This window comes from Musca vetustissima, unplaced genomic scaffold, assembly GCF_032173495.1.
Source record: "Musca vetustissima isolate MV318-11 ecotype Yass unplaced genomic scaffold, APGP_CSIRO_Mvet_v1 utg39613, whole genome shotgun sequence".
Lineage (NCBI taxonomy): Eukaryota > Metazoa > Arthropoda > Insecta > Diptera > Muscidae > Musca > Musca vetustissima.
Window position 1 is genome coordinate 8,839 of NW_026875038.1, and position 20,656 is coordinate 29,494.

At 34.3% G+C, this 20,656-nt stretch overlaps 2 protein-coding genes across 2 annotated transcripts in view; both read right to left on the reverse strand.

Moving 5' to 3' along the window:
* Positions 1 to 12,374: 12,374 nt before the first annotated feature.
* Positions 12,375 to 12,971, reverse strand: LOC133337549 (probable serine/threonine-protein kinase DDB_G0280111). The gene has a single exon (XM_061545767.1). It carries the CDS (start codon positions 12,969 to 12,971, stop codon positions 12,375 to 12,377), a length of 597 nt encoding a protein of 198 aa, XP_061401751.1.
* Positions 12,946 to 20,656, reverse strand: part of LOC133337543 (RNA-binding protein fusilli-like) — a 78,557-nt gene continuing 70,846 nt past the window's right edge. The window contains exons 11-12 of the mRNA XM_061545762.1: positions 15,929 to 16,204; positions 12,946 to 13,124 (exon numbers count right to left, since the gene is read on the reverse strand). Coding sequence (XP_061401746.1) covers positions 13,078 to 13,124; positions 15,929 to 16,204 — 323 coding nt within the window. The 3' untranslated portion in view covers positions 12,946 to 13,077. The remainder of the gene's footprint in view (positions 13,125 to 15,928; positions 16,205 to 20,656) is intronic.

The window sequence follows — 20,656 nt, forward strand, 5'->3', positions numbered from 1 at the left end:
CATGCAAAATTTCGTGAAGATTGGTCCATAACTGTGGCCTGTATCGTGTTTACAAATTATAATGGACAGACGGACGGACACACATATCTAGATCGACTCAGCGAATCGAGATATGACGATCGGTATACTTAAAGGCGGGTCTAGGACCAATATTTCGCGGCGTTACAAACTTTTGGGGCTGCACAAAGCTATAATACCCTGACAACATAGTTGTGTAGGGTATAAAAACATATACAATATCTTTGAAATATGAAGCAATATCTTCATGTATAATAGGGTAGCAAGCAAAAGATTATCTTGCCATATTTCCGAAATTGGACATATGTCAAATTTTTCCTTCTGGAGTTTTCATATACTCACAAAGGCTTTTCATCCCCAATAGGGATTTTCCACCCGCCAAAATCTTCTCGCACAGTGTTATAACATTCATACTGTAAAGTTCTACTGCCTGAGAGACTGTATGCATTCTTTTTAGACCTTCTATCGGTCTTTTATAGACTTCTATCATCTATAAATCGTCAATAAAAGTTTATATCTTCCATAAGAGGCCTATAAAGGCTTTCATTGGAGATAAAAGGCTTTCAATGTTATGAAGATCTCTCCTGAATTTCCGGGTGCGGGTTGTCCGCCCATGGGAATATGACAGGCTTGTTAAAGATGATAAGAGTTGAACAGATACACCATCATGTGGAGGCTTCATGTTGCAGTCTGGATCGGGAGGGTTGAATTTGCTTCCACTTTGTATAACTATAGGTTAAGAAAGTGACATTATCAGCGCCTCAAATGGTAATCGGCAGTGTTTCTATCGCAATATCTTTGGGTAATTGGTGTTCGATATATTTTTGGGTAATTGGTTTTCGAAACTTATTCTCCATAGACCATTATGTTCACTGGAAACTTTTCTTCAACCGTCACAGTGAGCCTATTGATTTATTGTGGGATATTTTTAAATTTCCTAGATGAAAGAAATCCAAACTTGTAGATTTGTAGACCCTCACATATAATACGAACCGACACCATGATCGCACAACCATCCAAATACATTATGATATTTATGACGCTCGTTGATTGTAATAGAGGTTATACAATTTTGTAGAAATCACCCTGCCTAGGTTAACTCTCAGTTTCGCACTAATAGTCGTCAACTTCCTATTATTATTATGCATATATATGAACGATATCAGCCATGCCTAATTTGCGCTTTTACATTTGGACCTCTCTCTAGATTATAAAGATTCTCTTTAGATTCCCCCTATATGATCCGACTATGACCGAAGGTCTTTGGTAGCACTGATCTAGGAAATAGTGTTGGTTATGGATTATGCACAAATCACGGGTAAAGTTTCGGGTTGATGTGGAGTTGCATTGCAAGTGTCTGATCCATAGAAATGTCGGAGTTTTTTATAGGCTCCAAATACGGTATGGCACTCATTCATACATCCTTTGCATTTCACCATCTATCTCGATTAGATGCTGAGTATTTTGGGAGATGGGTGGAGTAGTTTTTGACAAACGTTACATAACCTATATCGAGGTTTCCGGTATATAATACCACTCCCATGATAAAAATCTGAACATGAATTTGCCTCTGAAGACTTCCTTTGAGTCAATCCGGCGCATGGAATCAGCTTCCAAGGTATTGAAATTCTTCTATTAATTTAGCCTTATGGCTAATGCGGATCATAAATGCACTTAGTTTACAATGACACAGCCCACTTATTTGGCCCAATGACGAACCTTATTAGCTTTGTGCCATATATAGGTTTGTCCGATTCCACAATAGTTCACCCAAGTCACAATGTTTGCCCATGGAGACAAAATTTTTCACAGCGTCCTGAATTAAATACATGTTGACGTATATGATTATTGTATAATCGTTTCAGATTTGGATATGGCTGCCATATATATCTTTGTCTGATTATATGCACATATATATATATATATATCGACTCACACGAAATTGAAATTGTTTCATTAAAATCGGATCCGATTTAGATATATCTACCATATATATGTTCATTTTTTTAAATAGCCCGATTAAAAGGAATTTTGAAATTTCATGAAAGTCGTTTAATATTTAGATATAGCCCTATATGTAGTACCGTTGGATTTTATTGAAATAGCCCAATATTTCTTTCAATTTAATCATAAGACTGTAAAGATTTGACAAAATGCAAAATGCATGCTAAACTAATTTGTTGAAAAAACATGCAGGTGGCACTTAGTATTAACGTCGATATGTCGGCCAGGTCGAACATTTTATATCCAGCACCAAAATTCTTTAATGGGACACACCGCCTTCCTTCTCTGTGTCAAAAAACAAGTGAAAATCCCAAGAACTCTGGAAGATATAGTCGATTTATTATGTCAGCATCAAGAGTGAATCTCAAACTTTAAACGCATTCTTCTCGAAGCAGTGTTTTACAAATGACAGGCACGATAACTCAAAAACGAATAATCCAATCGGTTCCATATCGTATGAACTAGAATAAACCCAATCGATGAAGAACTTCCTTACTTTTAACTCTTTTCAAAGGTCCGCCTTTTTGTTAATTTTTGAGCGAAGTCAATAATCCTAGTTCTTACTAGATCCTTGGAATTTCCGGATTCCGATGTTCCAGTGATAGATAAGGTATTTTCTTTAATCACCAAAAACAACAACAACCAAATTTTGCAAATTATTTTTATTTTCTTTTAAATCTTACACATGTGGAAAGTTACAAACCTTATCATGTATTGGTATTCATTTACAGCTCAATGAAAATCTTGAAAATTTAAAATCGAGAATGGGGTAGGTCCCCTTAATTCGGTCAAGACTTTTATATAGGGACTATGATATTGTGATGCAGGACGAATGCAAATTTCAAAATTACAGTTAAATTTCAAAATCAGTTAGGAAAACTGGGGCAGAAGTTTCAATATACCGAAATCGGTTTAAAGTTTATTAACATCGAAATGGGACCTTCATGGGCCTATATCAAACTTGGACATATATAGACAATATTGATCATATATATATATATATATATATATATATATATTAAAGATATTTAAATAAAATTCTGATACAAATCTTAGTTTTCTAGAAAAGTTTACAAAATATATCACGTTATATATGATATCTGGTTTCAGGGGACAAAGTCACAAACAAACTTTTAAATGTCTGAAAATAAGAAAAAAATACTTAAACCAATTTAAAAATTAGCGACTCATATGGAGCTACCCGAAAACTTGGTAGCGTTATATGGTGACTACCTTAAAAAGTGGATCTATAATAATTTCCAAACTATAGCAGATTAGGTTGAAAAACAAACTATATAAATGATTTAGAAAATTACTACTGCTACTCTTTCAAAATTTTAAAAATATTAAAATTGCAAAAATATTAAAATTGATTACAAATATTTCTTGCATTTCTAATAAAATTACATTCCATAAATTCTTCACAATGCATATCAGCAAAAATTATGTTCATATTGTCTTCTCAGAAATATTTGGATTATGTCAAGAACTATCACCACTACATTCCATAAGTATCCACTGAGACAAATCAGCACTCGGTAGTCCACTGACACTTCAAACATTCATCCATTCTCCACCATCAATCGCCATTTCTGATTCTTCTCTACATAGCCAGCCCTCTATCTCGAACGTGCGATTTGTAACATTTTAGCCTATTATCGGTTAATTGTGACGACTATCATCAGAAGAAAACCCAGTCATTGTCGTCGTTGGTGTTCCACTTTTGTGGAATCTTGAAATAATTTTCATTTTGAAAATTTACACTTTGTGGCTTTTGAAGTGTCATCGATGTGTTTGTGCGTGTTTGCAGGACTTAAGAGTAGATGAAATTTAAATTGCTTTCATTTCACACGAAGGAGAAGACAACGACGACAACGACATTTCATTATTAGAAAATCAACAATGGCAAATTAGTTCATGGTAATTGATTTGATTGTAATGAAACCATGATTAGAAGGATATAAATTTCAGTTTAGTGGTAAGTGGTTTTTACAAACATGCATTTTTTTGTTCTCGTGTGTGAAATGTTAACAAAATGGAAAGTGTAATATTATAAGGAACTAACCCAATGGGTTAAGGAATAAAATACATAGGAATTAATGTATGCATATATTTGATTTTACCCACTTTTCCGACCCAATTCGGAATTTGCAATGGTTTTTCGCCTTACAAAAAATATTAAATACAGAGTAGAAATATTAGTCTACTCCTCATTTTATCACCGAATTGGCTGTAATTTGGCAACTCTAGGCTTAATGTTACAGATTGCACATTTAAAATTCCAAAAATCGATCAGGACTTATATATATGGGTGCTATGCCATGGCAAATTGCTGCCTGTATAAAAATCAAATTACTGACTCTGAAGTTGAAAATTTGATTGACACCCGATCAGAACCCAAAATATTAAATTACATATATTATTTGGGGACTATACTGAAACATGAGCCTATATGAGAAATCCGGACGTACAGTTACATGGGAATTTTCCTTAAAGGATAACCAATTTTTATTCAATTGCAACCGAAATGAGAACCAAAATAAAAAAGTTATCCAATTTGGTTAAAAAACGTAACCAAAATCCCAAAAATACCGAATGTTTTGGATTACCGTTATACGGGACTATACCTAAACGCGGAGATATATATTTTGTCCAATACTAAATATTATAGACGAAGCAGCAATGTATGTTCAAAAATTCAAAGCTTTATCTTAAAAATTGCGAGCACTAGATCGTCGAGGTTCTCATGCGGTGTTAAATTCTCCTATTAAACATAATCAACATATAACGCTACATTCCAAACTATGGTATTTCGGTGATCTTGGACAAGTGTATAAACCAAATTAAAAGTAATTTTATATTTTTCATTCTTGAGTAGAAAATCTCCCTACCAACAATGATCAATATTGGCCCAAGTTTTTGGGTAGCCCCCAATGGTACACTCCTTATTCAGTATTTTGGGGAGTTTGGACATGTTTGTCAGCCGATTTCCCTCCAATTTGATGTATCATATTCATGTGGGGTATCAAAATTTCCTACCAAAAACCAGTAAGGAAAGTAGTAAAGTCGGACTGGGCCGACTATATGATACCCTTCACCACTTTGTGTACATTCTACATATGTATCCTAACAGACGACCCGTTTTTGTTATATATCTATATCTGTACCGATTTCAGGGAAACTTGCCAGAGACAAATTTATATTACTTCAGTACGTTGTCTCAATCGGCCTAGCTATGGATCTTTTCACGAAGCTTAGCAACATCATTCTAGACTTAATTCAGTACCCTATACCAAATCGGACGAAAGTACATATGGGAGCTATGTCTAAATCTGAACCGATTTTCAGATTTAGATATAGCTAGCAAATCGAATGATTTTCAGAGACTTTGGTGCACCAATTAAATAAAATCGTTGAAAATATATATGGGATCTATATCTAAATCTGAACCGATTTTCACGAAACTTTGCACACATCGTTCTAGACTTAATTCAGTACGCTATGCCAAAATTCGTGCAAATGAAAAGATTTCCAGGGACTTTAGTGCACCAATTACCTAAAATCGGGCGAAACTATATTTGGGAGCTATATCAATAGGGACTTTGGTACACAATTTACCTTAAATCGGACGAAACTATATATGGGAGCTATATTTAATCTAAACCGATTTTCACGATTTAATTTAGTACGCTATGCCAAATTTCGTGCAAGTCGAAAGATATATATAGGGACTTTGGTACACAATTTATTTTAAATCGGACGAAGATATATATGGGAGCTATATCTAAATCTGAACCGATTTTCGCGAAACTTGGCTGACATCATTCTAGACCTTATTCATTACGTTCTGCCACATTTCGTGCAAATCGAAAGATATGTAGGGACTATGGTACACAATTTATCTTAAATCGGACGAAGATATATATGGGAGCTATATCATTCAGTAGGGTTCGTCCTTGGGCCAAACAAATGAGCTGTGCCAAATTTCATCGAATTCGGATAAAAAATGCGACCTGTACTTTGTTTACAATTTAACATGGACAGACAGACGGACATGCATAAATCGACTCAGAAAGTGATTCTATGCATATTCTCAAAAGGAACCATGTGTCTATCTCGTTTCCTTTTGCCTGTTACAAAAATATGCACAAAGACATAATACCCTGTACAACAGTGTGGTGAAGGGTATAATTATCAATGTCAGTTTTTGGTTTGTATAGCATCCATTGAACGGTTCCATCCCATTTTGGTTATTTTGAAAACTTTATCCGAATTTTCCGACCCATGAGAATGTAGTTTGGTTTAAAGGGTTCTGGAAGGCTAACATATATGGGCAATATTGCCAATTTTTTAACATAGCTGAAGCGGAGGTTCACCCCTTTATAACTCGGGAACTACTTATGTATATGAAAAAAAGTGAATAGTTTTGGGTTAATTGATCTGTCGTTGCAAACTGTCCATGATATTGACCTCCAAACTTTATTTTGATGGAAGCTGTGTCTACTTTAATGTAAAAAAATGTGTAAAAACACGTTGAGGCGAACCAGTTTTTTTATGTTCTCTATTGATTTGTGACTAAGCCACTCATTGCACGGTCTTCGTGTCAAAATAAAACTAGAAGCCAACAAAATGGGGACTACGCCCCTTATGTATCATTTTTCAAAATTTTCACTGCATCTACCTTTAAATGATGCTGACATTTTGAAGCTCGATTTTGAGTGTTTTTTAATTTTATTTCTAGCTTTAATACGCAAACAGGAATTTATAAAAATCGATTATAAGATTATTGTAGTCGCGAATCTGCGTAATTTGATATGTATTTTGTGTATGAAGTATGCACAGCTTCAGAGTAATACTCATCCGAAGTTGCGAATTTTGTGCGATCAAATTTCTAAAAAACCTATTTTTCGGGCCAAATTTTCAGATCTGTCAACTGAATGATATGGGTACACGCGATCAATAAGGTTTTTTACGTTTCGGATGATATAATATCTTCTTCGTGAAAATTCATCTACTAGAACGGCGGGAACTGGCCTTCCAAAAACACGAAATTTGGCAAAAAATGTTTTTGAAAATATCGCGGATTTATTTGCGTTTTCTGTGTATCATTTCCGCTTCAATAAATGACCTCATACGGATTTTTTTCGAAAAGAGAACTTTAAAAACTTCAGCCGAAAGAGAGATGTACGCAATTTATCTCAAAAATAGTGTGAGCTGGCACATCCATGTTTCTTAATGGACCACATTGAAATGGTATAGATCGATGTATTTTTTTAGGGTGCGCACCGAAATCGGATGCGCGTTAATGGCATATGGCGTTTTCGGAAATTATTCGCGTTTTGCGATTTTTTGGGTACTTCGATCCAAACCAATCCAAACCAAAGTTATAAGCAAAAATGTACTTAGCATGGCACGTAAGATTTAAGAAACTTCCATACTTTGAAAGCTTCTGCTGAAAAACTCACTTTTCTGACTTAGCATACTATTCTTCGGAGGCGTCGATATGGGTAAAAAATACCGATTCCTCCTTTGCATTATTCCCATTCCCTCTCCATATCATATAAGAATATATCCCCGTCCCTAACTCAGACTTATATTATTTCTACTCACACTGAATTCCTTAGTACCAAAGATATTTGGCAATAATCCAATACACAAACCATATGCATATATTTCACAAGGATAATTATGAGTCACCCTTTATTGCCGCTACATGGTTTGTGTATTAACTTGGTGCACTATTGTGATTGATACATTTATTGAAATACGGGTTAAATTGAATTTATTTCTAAACTGAAAGGAAAGCCGTCACTTGATGCTGACACAATAAATCGGCTATATCTTCAAGAGTTCTTGAGATTTTCTCTTGAAATTTTGTAGGGACATTCTTGAATTAGTGTAGATTCGAATTATATAAAAAAATTGAACCCGAGAATGGGGGTCCCCTTAAAGGAAACTATGGTACAATTGTTAGGAATCTGCAAAACTACAAAAAATCAGACTCAACAAAATTTTCTTCAGTGATAAAGCAAATTTCTCACTCGATGGTTATGTTAATAAACAATGTTTGTCGAATTTGGGGTTCTGAGAATTCTTTAGTAATTGAATATCCAAAAATCCGAAGGTGTGTTTGGACCTTACTACTTCGAAAACGACTATCGACGTCAATTCGGAGCGTTATGGTCATATAATAGCTGCCTTTTTTGCCTGCTATTGAAGAATACAACTTGGAGTAAGAGATATTTTCTAGTCGCGTAATTTCTCATAGTGGCGTTGTTCTTCGATTTTTGATGCGACTACTCGAAATATGGAAGAAATGTTGTCTATGGGTTCTGATATTGTTTAGTATTACAATTACGATCGGATAATATTTAGGGTATGGCAAGGACCGATAGCTTTAGTTTTGTCACTTTTTTAGTCGCTATATATGCCACAATTATAAGCCGAACATCACAAATGTTACACGGGGAAGGGGATCTGACAAACTAATTCGAATAGCGGTAGAATTGGGTAGTTCCGGAACGAACTAGTTCATTGAAACTATTCCGAGTAACTAGTTCCAGCTCTTTAAAAATATAGTTCCTTTTTCTGATGTCGTTCATATGTTTGTAACAGGCAAAAGGAATCGAGATAGACCCATGGTTCCTTATGAGAATATGCATAGAATTACTTTCTGAGTCGATTTATGCATGTCCGTCTGTCCGTCCATGTATTTTTGTGAGCAAAGTACAGCTCGCATTTATGATCCGATTTGGCGCAGGTCACTTAATTAGCCCAAGGATGAACCCTATTGGAAATGGAGAATATCGGTTCAGATTTAGATATAGCTCCCATATATATTTTCGTCCGATTTTAACTTACAGGTGCACCAAACTCCCAATACAGCGACATTAAGACAAAATTTTGTAGAGAGTACTGAATTAGATCTAAATAGATATGGGCAATATTGCCAATTTTTTAATATTCAAAAAATCAGTTTTTTTTTTGTTTTTGTGGCACATCAATGATTTTTGGTACACATTAGAGAAAAATGTTCTGACTCCGAAACCGTTCGCGATCAAATTTTTGGTTGATGCGCGCAAAAGTTATCGACGTTTTAATTTTGGGCATAAGAAAAAAATCTTAAAATTACGCCGTTTATTATATTGACCAAAAACGCTGATATATATCTTCCTCCGTAGAATAAGAATATGAATATATTATAATAATCGCGAAAAAGTTGCACATCTTCGCGAAATATGAGCAAAATAATAAAAATATAGGAGATTACATCAATATTTTCATTATATTAATGACATACACACACCTAAAAATTAATTTAAAAATATCTATGTACATAATCTAAACACCATGATGAATCAAATGATATCAAAATCACACAAGTCCGTGTAGCGGTTTGTAAATCACAGCGACAACAAAACAAGATATTGAGGAAAAATATTTGTTTTTGGTTCGAAAAAATAATGTCATCATATTTATTTTTTTTAATTGTATACAAGAAATTTCAGAAAAAAATGTTGGGGTTATTCTGCTATTTTACCCGAATTTCGCCGAAAAATTGACATATATAATAATAATCACTTTTTGTGTATAAGTATACGGCTTGCGGATTATATCAAGACCTTTCCGATAATCTTAGAATTCTATAAATAGGAATAAATCTTAAAATAAAATAATATTATGAAATATACATTTTAAATTGCGTGTAAATCGATGCGCATGCGGTTTCCAGGAAGTACTGAAGTTTATCTTCCAATCCATATATATTTTCCGAAATTTCATTTGACGGCTAAGATGTGCCGCACGTTACATTGAAGTACCCAAAAAATCGTAAAACGCGAATAATTTCCGAAAACTCCATATGCCATTAACGCGCATCCGATTTCGGTGTGCACCCTAATCTATACCGATTTCAATGTGGTCCATTAAGAACCATGGATGTGCCAGCTCACACTATTTTTGAGATAATTTGCGTACATCTCTCTTTCGGGTGAAGTTTTTAAAGTTCTCTTTTCGAAAAAGATCAAAATCCGTATGAGGTCATTTATTGAAGCGTAAATGATACACAGAAAACGCAAATAAATCCGCGATATTTTCAAAAACATTTTTTGCCAAATTTCGTGTTTTTGGATGTTTTGGATGGATTTTCACGAATTTTCATATCATTCAGTTGACAGATCTAAAAATTTGGCCCGAAAAATTGGTTTTTTAGAAATTTGATAGCACAAAATTCGCACCTTCGGATGAGTATTACTCTGAAGCTGTGCCTACTACATACACAAAATACATATCAAATTACGCAGATTCGCGACTACAATAATCTTATAATCGATTTTTATAAATTCCTGTTTGCGTATTAAAGCTATAAGTAAAAATAAAAAAACACTCAAAATCGAGCTTCAAAATGTCAGCATCATTTAAAGGTAGATGCCGTTAAAATTTTGAAAAATGATACATAAGGGGCGTAGTCCCCATTTTGTTGGCTTCTAGTTTTATTTTGACACGAAGACCGTGCAATGAGTGGCTTAGTCACAAATCGATAGAGAACCTAAAAAAACTGGTTCGCCTCAACCTTTTTTTACACATTAAAGTAGACACAGCTTCCACCAAAATAAAGTTTGGAGGTCAATATCATGAACAGTTTGCAACGACAGATCAATTAACCCAAAACTATTCATTTTTTTCATATACTTAAGTAGTTCCCGAGTTATAAAGGGGTGAACCTCAGCTTCAGCTATGTTAAAAAATTGGCAATATTGCCCATATATGCCTTTTTTTGAAATCGGTTCAGTTTTAGATATAGCTCCCATATATAGTTTCGCCTATTTTACCTTATTGGTGCATCAAACTCCCAATAATTGTACGATTGAGACAAAATTTTGCTCGGAGTACTGAATTAAGTCCTGATTGATTTGGATAAAGATCACATATTTTATTTCATCCAATTCCATGTTAATGGTCCTTCAGAAATGCGACGTCTGTTAGGATACATTTGTTCAATATACCCACAGTGGTGAAGGGTATCATATAATCAACACAATTTCGAGTATATTTGTGTATATATTTTATTTGTTTATTTATTTTAAAAATATATATTTATTAGAAAAAAACAATAGACTTGACAATAAAAACAATTTTGATATATAAAAAATTATTTATAATTAAATTATAAAATTCATTTACTTAAATAAATGACAATCTGATGTTTGTGGTGTATCGTGACAAGAAGTTCAAAAAATATAATTGTTTTATTTTTTCACAATTTTAAATATTTAAAATGATTTATATTTTAACAAATGACAAGTTTCTTTTTTTATTTAATATTTTATTAAATTTAACATTGATGTATTTATTTTATTTTTTGTGTTTTTTTAAAACAAATTTTAAATAATTATTTATGACAAACAAATATATATAGTAAATATGTATACATGTGAAGACACACAATAAAAAAACAAAACACTCACAGATATATACACATTATTATGTATTATTATAAAAAAAATTGTATATATATATAAATTTTATAAATAATTTTACTATTGACTAGGGTATTTGTTTGTTTGTGTTGGTTGGTTGGTTGATTGATTGTTCAACATTATTGGTTATAGTTTGTTGGTTGTAATTCACTAGATATGTGTAGGTGTGTTGTGTAAGAGAGTGTGTGTGTGAGGAAGATGTGCGGAATATTTTTTAAAAAAATATTCTGAGCACTTTGACATATGTCATCTTTATCTGTTTGACAAGATTTTTGTTTTAAATTGCACTGGTTTCCAATGGTTGTTCTTGAGCAGCAGGGGTTTCTTTCGGGGATTTTGGGATATTTTTTCTTAATTTAATATTTTTTTATAAAATTGTTTGCTATTTATTTTTTATTATTATTGTTTATGTTTTTTATAAAAATAATATCAACATTTATGTATTTCTTTCCTTTATTCTTAAAATCTTAAAAAAAAAACACTTTTGTTTTGAGTGGCAAACTTTTGTTTCTAGGTTAGGTCCTATGGAAGTACATTTGTAGGTTAGGTATTATCGCACCTAAGGAAGTACACGGATTCTTGAGAGTTTGTCCACCAAAAAAGTGTATCATATTTTGTAGCCTACATTCGAGATTCGTTGAATGTCAAAAATGGTCCAAAGCTGACTTTCATCCAGACCACTTTTCTAAAGGAGTTTTTTTCGGAATCCCTTCTTTTGGCAAGATCAGGAAGTAATTTATAGCTATACGTTTACTAAATAAATAATTGTTATGTTTGTTTTATTTTTTATAAAAAATGTCCACTTGGTGATTGCTTTAGTTTGTTCGCTTGTTTTTGTTATTTTCTTAGTATTTCTACAGGTCTCCGGGCCTTTTAGGCTGTGTACAACTCCACACACCGATTGGTGGTGACGGTGAGTGATGGTGGTGTTGCCACCACCACACCATTACTGTTGGAAGTTGTTTTTGTATTTTTGGTTGTAATTTTGGTTATTTTTACACTGGCTTTAAGATTGACACTACGTTCTCCGGCTGCCGGTGCATTGGTATCGATGGCAAGTAATGGCTGCTGCTGCTGTGGCTGGTGAACAACTGGCGGCGTTACTGCATTGTGGCCAGGCATTGTGGGTGTGGTGGTTGGAGCATTTACAATTACCTGGCCATTGGTCAATGCAGTAACAATGGGAGCAACTGCAGTTGTTGGTGACGTTTGTGACAACGTTGTTTGTGGTACTGGTCCAGCTACGGCGCCTGGTGGTGGTGATCCATAATGATGTTGATGATGATGCTGCTGCTGATGATAGACATTATTTTGAGCTGGACGTAAAGATGGTGATGTTTTTGGCCCTGATGGTGGTGTTAATGCCACCAACTTATTGTTGTTGTTATGATGATGATAGCTATTGGGAGTGGGTGGTCCTTGGAGCAATGCTGGCGATGCAGGATATTGTTTTGGTGGCACTAAAGTCATTGGAGCACCACCAGCACCACCGCCTTTGCTTGGTGACAATATAAGCCCATTTGCAGCATTGGGTGGTATTGCAACATTTGGTGGACTGAGTGGTGATGGTTGGGGATTAGCGTAATTTGTTGGTGGCACAGTGGTTATATAGTCGAGAGAATACTGGAAATAAAAACAAAAAATATTGTTAATTGTTTTAAGAACTACCAACGCCTAGATTTAAAACCTGTAAGGAAAGTATTAAAGTCGGACGGGGCCGTCTATATGATACCCTTCACCACTATGGGTATATTAAACAAATGCATCCTAACAGAAGGGCCATTTACATGAAATTGAATGATTTAAAATATGAGACCTTTATCTAAATGTCAATCGACTTAGACCAATCCATAATCATGCCATTCGTTTGTTAAAATGGAAGAAAATTGTAAAATTGTAAATCGATTTAAAGCAAATATCAATCGGGCACCCGTTGAATATTTGGAGCCCGTTTAACACGAAGTCGGTCGGAAATTTATATGGGCTACATCTGTACTTCTACACGCAATTACGTCATTCTATTCTGAAAAAAAAACATGAAGAGTTTGGTGCAACATTTACTTAAAATCGGATGAAAATAGATATAGAAGCTATATCCAAACGTAAACGGATTTCAACGAAACTTGTCACACGTTAGGTTAGACTAATTTATGCACTTTTTGTTCCTAAAGGGCATATTTTGGGTCCTTGGGTCCTACTTAAAATCGGACGAAACTATATGGGAGCTATATCTAAATCTGGACAGATTCCAATGAAACGTGACACACGTTTGCACGTTTTGTTCCTAACGGGCATATTTTGGGTCCTTGGGTCCTACTTAAAATCGGACGAAAATATATGGGAGCTATATCTAAATCTGAACCGATTTTCACGAAACTTAACACACATCGTTCTAGACTTAATTCAGTACGCTGTACCGAATTTCGAGCAAATTGGTGCACTACTAACCTAAAATCGGACGAAAATAGATATGGGAGCTATATCTAAATCTTAACCGATTTTCACGAAATTTAACACACATCACTATAGACTTAATTTAGAACACTATGCCAAATTTCGTGCAAATCGAAGGATATATAGGGACTTTGGTGTACTATTTACATAAAATCGGGCGAAATTATATATGGGAGCTATATCTAAATATGTACCGATTTTCACGAATCTTAACACACATTACTCTAGACCTCATTAAGTACGCTGTGCCAAATTTCGTACATATCGAATGATATATACGGACTTTGGTGCCTATATCGGACGAAAATATATATGGGAGCTATATCTAAATCTGAACCGATTTTCACCAATTTCAATAGGGTTCGTCCTTGGGCCAAATAAGTGACTTGTGCCAAATTTCATCCAAATCGAATCATAAATGCGACCTGTACTTTGTTTACAATTTAAAATCTACAGACGGGCGGACGGACATGCATAAATCGACTCAAAAAGTGATTCTATGCATATTCTCAAAAGGAACCATGTGTCTATCTCGTTTCTTTTGCCTGTTTCAAACATATGGACAAAGACATAATACCATGTACCACAGTGTGGCGAAGGGTATAAAAAAATCAAAGCATGGATTTATTAAAAAAATTAAGGCGTAGATTTATTAAAAACCAGTAAGGAAAGTTCAAAAGTCGGACGGGGCCGACGATACCCTTATTTGAGTAGCCGTGGCATCCACCAGTGCGCTATCCAAAATTTACCTCGACACCAAATCCAATACACGTTATTATAGGTTCGATTTGGTACGTTGTACACTAATTCGTCCTAAGCGGACAAACTTTAGTTACTTGGTATATCATTTTGATAAAATCGGATGATATGGGAGCTAAATCTAAGTCTGAACTGATTCCAACGAAACTTGGCATATATCAATCTAGACCTAACTCAGTACTCTGTGCAAAATTTTGTTTCAATCGGACCAATATTGGGAAATTGGTGGACCATTTACAAAACATCGGATGAAACTATGTATGGAAGCTTTGGGCCAAATAAGTGACATGTGCCAAATTTCATCTAAATCTGATTGTAAATGCGAACAGTACTTTGTTCATAAAAATACATGGACTGCAGGGATTTTTAAAAGCAAAATTAAGGCATGTTTTTTTACAGTATTTAGTATGGAGGGTATATTAATTTTGTCATTCCGTTTGTAACTAATCGAAATATTCATTTCCGACCCTATAAAGTATATATATTCTTGATCAGGGTAAAATTCTAAAACGATCTAGCCATTTCCGTCCGTCTGTCCGTCTGTTCTAATCACGCTATCTTCTGAAGGAATTGAGATAGGGTGCTGAAATTTTGAATAGGGTTGTCTTTTGTCTGCAGGCAGGTCAAGTTCGAAGATGGGATATATCGGTCCACGTTTAGGCATAGCTCCCATATAAGGGTACCCGGTATTTTGAGGTTCTTGAGCGCGTTTTTCAGCCGTATTCGCTGAAATTAGCTACATTGGGTTTTTATTGGGTTTTAAATATCTCCACAAAAAATTATAAATATAGGTCCACTTTTTCTGGTAGCCCCCATATAACGGTACCTTCCAATTTTCAGTATTTCTCTATTGTAATCATTTCACCTGCGGAGGATAGCGAGATAAAAATTAGAACGTAAGGTTCGATAATGAACTATAGCCGCATTTAGACCTAGCCCCTGTGTGGAGGTTTCAGAAGGAGTGGACCGATATTCCCCATTTTCGAATTTGAATTATCAATTAAAAATTTCTGAAATTTGTATTATGGTTTGTTTACATAATCCGTTTTTAGACATGTCGGTCGGTATAGATCCACTTTTTTGTATGTTCCCTTTATTTTAACTTAACTTAACGCTTTTTCACTTGTTTAATATTTAAAATAATTTTTTTAAAAGCCTTGTAATTTTGAAAATGTTTTTCTAAAAGTTTTTTTTACTAAAATATCAACATTTACCTACCATTGGTGGCCCATGATTGCCAGGAACATGAGTGGGCGAATGTGTCGGCTGATTGTAATATGTTGTTGGCGACACTGGAGGACTTGGATATGGCCAATAGACAACTGGATGGGGATAGAATGCGGCAGCATGAGGGGGTGGTGGAGGCGGTGCACCAGCTGGATGGGTTGGTCCATGAGGATGATGAGCACGATGAGGAGCAGCCAAAATTGGACCCGGTGGCGGAGGAAATGGACCGAAATGACCAAAGGGAGGACCCAGCACTGAGGCACCTAAGGAAATTAAAAGATAACATTAATGAATGTCTCAAAAAATTAATATAATTAATAATTAATAAAAACATTTTTAAATATTGGATACAAATATTTTTTTAAATTTTTGTAGTTTTGTTTTTTGTTAATTCATATAAAGGGAAAATCTAAAATAGAAGAATGCGGTAAGTAACAAGTGACATATTTTTCTTCTTTATTAATTTGTAATTATTTTTCTCCTCTTTTTCTTTAGTGATTTCTTTTTTTAAGTTCATCTTCAAAAACAAGTTAATTTTTGGTAAAGGGAAAATGTTATGTGTTATAGATAGAGCATGTAGAGTGTTTTTTTTTTTTGATAGACAGAATAGTTAGGTGATTGTATAGATACATAGAAATAATTAAAATAAAAATTATATATTTAAAAAAGCACTCACCGTAGCAAATTTTTTTAGAAAACATTTAAATTAAATATTTACCAGTGACCGACCCACCATGATAATAGAAGACTGAATTGCAATTTGCTTTGCACATTTTTTGTTTTAATTTTATGCCACCAGCACCACCATAAGAGTAGAATTACAACTGACACATTCTGGACCAGATACGATGATGATTTTGTTGTTGTATACTTGTGGAATAGTAGTAGTAGTGGTAGGAGTAGTACATAGTTTAGTAAATAGTTGACTAAAGTTTTGCTAACTTTTTTAACGAACATATAAAAGGCACACGCACATTATATTCTATTTATATAAATAGCTGCGCATGAATGAGGATCACCATTGTTTTTATTCAATTTTTTTTTTCAACCAAACCGTCTTAAAATGAAAAGCATCCTAAAATTATATTCCCTCGTGGAAAATGGGTTCAAACTAATTTTTGTGTTTTATGAGGAATTTAAAATTTAACCAGATTTATAAAACTGAAATAATATTAAACGTTACATTGGATTACAATTCCCTACTTAGCTCATTGAATTTTTGTTACAAAGGAGATAAAAACATGGAAATATATTTCACTAAAATTATATAAGCGACATGTGTATGGAATATATGTCTTATGGTATTTAGATTATGGTTCAAGAAAATAATGATGAAAACGACGCACAGGCTCTCGAGATAGAAGGGGGATATGTTTTTCAAAAATATTCCTCATTCGATTTGACAGAAGACATGTTAGCTTTAAAATAACCTGCAATAACCCCAAACAAAGATATAAGGATGTTCCCTTATGAGTCAATGGCTTTCAGGATTGGATACGCTTCATACGAGTTTTAACAATTTTCTAATTTGGCCCTTTGTGGGAGAGGTACTATAAGAAGTAGACCTATAAGCCCCATCTTCAAATATTATACAGGATTGGTTAAAATATATGGTATGACAATGTTTGGTTCCAATCTAATAAACGGATATTAAAAAATTATTTTATGTAAATTTTATGGGAAGGTAACAAAAAGGTAGACCGATATTCCCCATCTCCGAATTTGGCCAGACGGACGAACATTTGTAAATAGATATGGTCTCAAGAAACTAGAACCAATATTTCGATGAGGCATAGTTCTGTCATACCCACATTAGCAATACGAATAATGTGTAGTTACAGTATTTTCCCACCAAAATGACTGTTCTACTCCTTTACACTGCGGTACTGGGTATTATGCAAAGGGAAACGAGATAGGCCCATTATTCCTATTGAGAATATGGATAAAATCGCTTTCTGAATCGATGTACCGTGCACCAAACGCCCGAGGTTTGGCCCTTTGATGCAAAATTTGGCACAACGTGTGGAATTGAGTATGGGATGAAGTGTGCTAAGTTTCATTGAAATTATATCAGATATTGATATAGTTTCCATATATTTTCGTTCTATTTTATGTAAATGGTGCACCAACCTTCAGAGATTTGTCCAATATCGTATTGAATTGAGTATGTTTAATTTTGGAGAAATCGGTTCAGATTTAAATATAGCTCCTAAATATATTAGGTTGGGGAAAAATAAATCCATTATTATTTCGGCAGGTACTGATAGATTTATGCTCGTTGGAAGGGTGACATTTCGCAGTAAAAATATTTTGCTGAATTTTTTGTTGCATTCAGTTGTGAGTTACAGGGTATTAAACATGGAAGTGAACAAAGTGAAAATTCGGTACATTTTACAGTTTTTTTTTTTCAAAGGCGAAATGCAAGCCAAGCGGCTAAAATTGTGAATGTTGTTTATGGTTCCGATACTGTAACAACCTTTTAGTTTCATAGATTCCGTTCAGGAATTTTTGATATTAAAGATGCACCTCGCACAGGTGGTCGAAAATGTCCATTCAATCGGAGAAATGATCGAAGTTGGCCGGCATGTTAGCAGTAGTAACATCGCCCAGAACCAAAAAATCGACAATAAAACTGTTTTAAAACATTTACAATTGATCATAAACGGCCCGAATTGGCCAACAGGAGAGGTTTCGTGTTCCACCAGGACAACGCTAGGCCACACATATCTAAAGTGACTCGCCAGAAACTTCGGGAGCTTGGTTGAGAAGTTTTAATACATCCGCCATACAGTCCGGACTTGGCACCAAGTCCCCCAGCCTAACATTTGTGATAAGTTTTGTAAAAATTTTTTACAGCATTGCTAATAAAGGCAATGCAATAGATCCCAAATCTACCCGAATGACATGCAATTTTGCATAGATTTAAGATTTGGTTTAGTTCGATTCCAGTCCAATCATCTTCTAATAATGTTATGTCCGTTCTATCAACAGGAGCATCTATGTGTATATCCAAAGAGGTGAAGGGTATCATATAATCGCGTCACTGGAACTTTCCTTACTATATATTTTTTAATATTAGAAGGACCACTTTACAGAAAGCGGGGGAGGTGCCGGAACGAGTGGACTGATAATCCCCATTTTCAGATAATGTAAGTATGGAAGTTATATTGCGATGCGTTAAGTTTTTTCGATCACTACTTTTGAAAGTTATTGTACGCACCAATTGTACGACAGCCAATTATGGGAAACGTATATAATCCACTATTTCGACAAGGAAAATTGTTGTCGTATCAAAGTGTTTACAGCCTCATTAGCCATAAGTTTGGGGGTGAAATGGACAATTTCAGCATTATCCAACCGAGTAGCTTTATTATAGCATTCTGTCTTCTTGGTGGGGAAAACCACGAAAGAAGGAATCGTTGGGCATTTCTTTGACCAGCATACATTCGATATGGCATAAATACATAGCCATAAAGAATGTTTGTTAACGAAGACCTTTGTCGAATGGTGCACAGAAATACGATCGCAGTTCTCAAAAATTTTATATGATCGTCACTGGTGACAAATCACAGATACATGTGTATGAACACAAAAAACATTTTTGTGCTGAAAAATCACTGCGTAAGTTGTTCCACTCGCTTTTCATCATCGTATGAAAAAGCGGATAAATCACGCTGGACATACTCCATTTAGACTTATAGGTTTTTTACTTCTCAAATATCTTAATCGGTAAGTGAGAAGACCTCTAGATTTGATCAAAATGGGACCAACATAACGCTACCATACAGAGTTTATGGTACAGAGTCTTGGGAATTTGTGTACGTTTTTCATCCAAATGTGTTGTAATTTTAAATTGGATTCTCATTGCATTTCAAATCTCACTTCTAAAAATTTTCAATATCGGTGCCCGTTTTGGTTATGTTTTCATATAAAAGTAATTTAAGATATATTTTTTTAATCGCCAAGGCATGTTGAAGTTGCTAGCCCAACTTGAGTAACTGTAGATTGTTTTTTAAGTCCCAAATGATTTTAGGGATTTTTAACTTTATAAGATAAGTTGAAGTTTTTATGCCTTAAGAAAAAAAGTCACAAGGCATCGATATAAAATGACTAAAATGGTGTACAAAAATATTCCGCGTTTGATTTAATTGAAGACAGTTTTTATCAGAAATTAACTTTCATATCGATATTTGCCCTTCTGGATTCTTATAAACGCCTCCCACAACCTTTGAGCTCAATTCGCAGGAACATTAGAAAATAGTGGACTATATCATATTTTTCACTTCGAAATCAATTCCTAATTTTTGATCATACTACACATTTGGATATAAATGATAATTCAATTCCAAAAATGAGATAATGATAAATAGCACACCATCAACCATTGAAATAACCAAACCAATGTAACGTTTAATATTATTTAAAAATAACAATGAAATATTACTCTTATTTATTAACACTTAACTTTACAGCTTCGAAAAGAAAAAAATTATTGTGTTAGCACCAATCTAGAAAACATTTAAAAGGAAATAAAAACTAATGCTAAAAGGAAAAATCATGACTGTTTTTTTTTCTTTTATTCAAGTGCGGCGATTTTGTTTTCAAGCACCCAACATTTTGGCTGCAGAAGGCGGCACCAAACCTAAAACAACCATCTCACCAAATATGTTACCTATAATTAGACAGCCATGGCGTGTTATCAGTTTCATTTTTTC

Coding starts and splice junctions, on each gene's coding strand:
- LOC133337549 (XM_061545767.1), bottom strand. CDS start 12,971: ATGACTTTAGTGCCACCAAAACAATATCCTGCATCGCCAGCATTGCTC.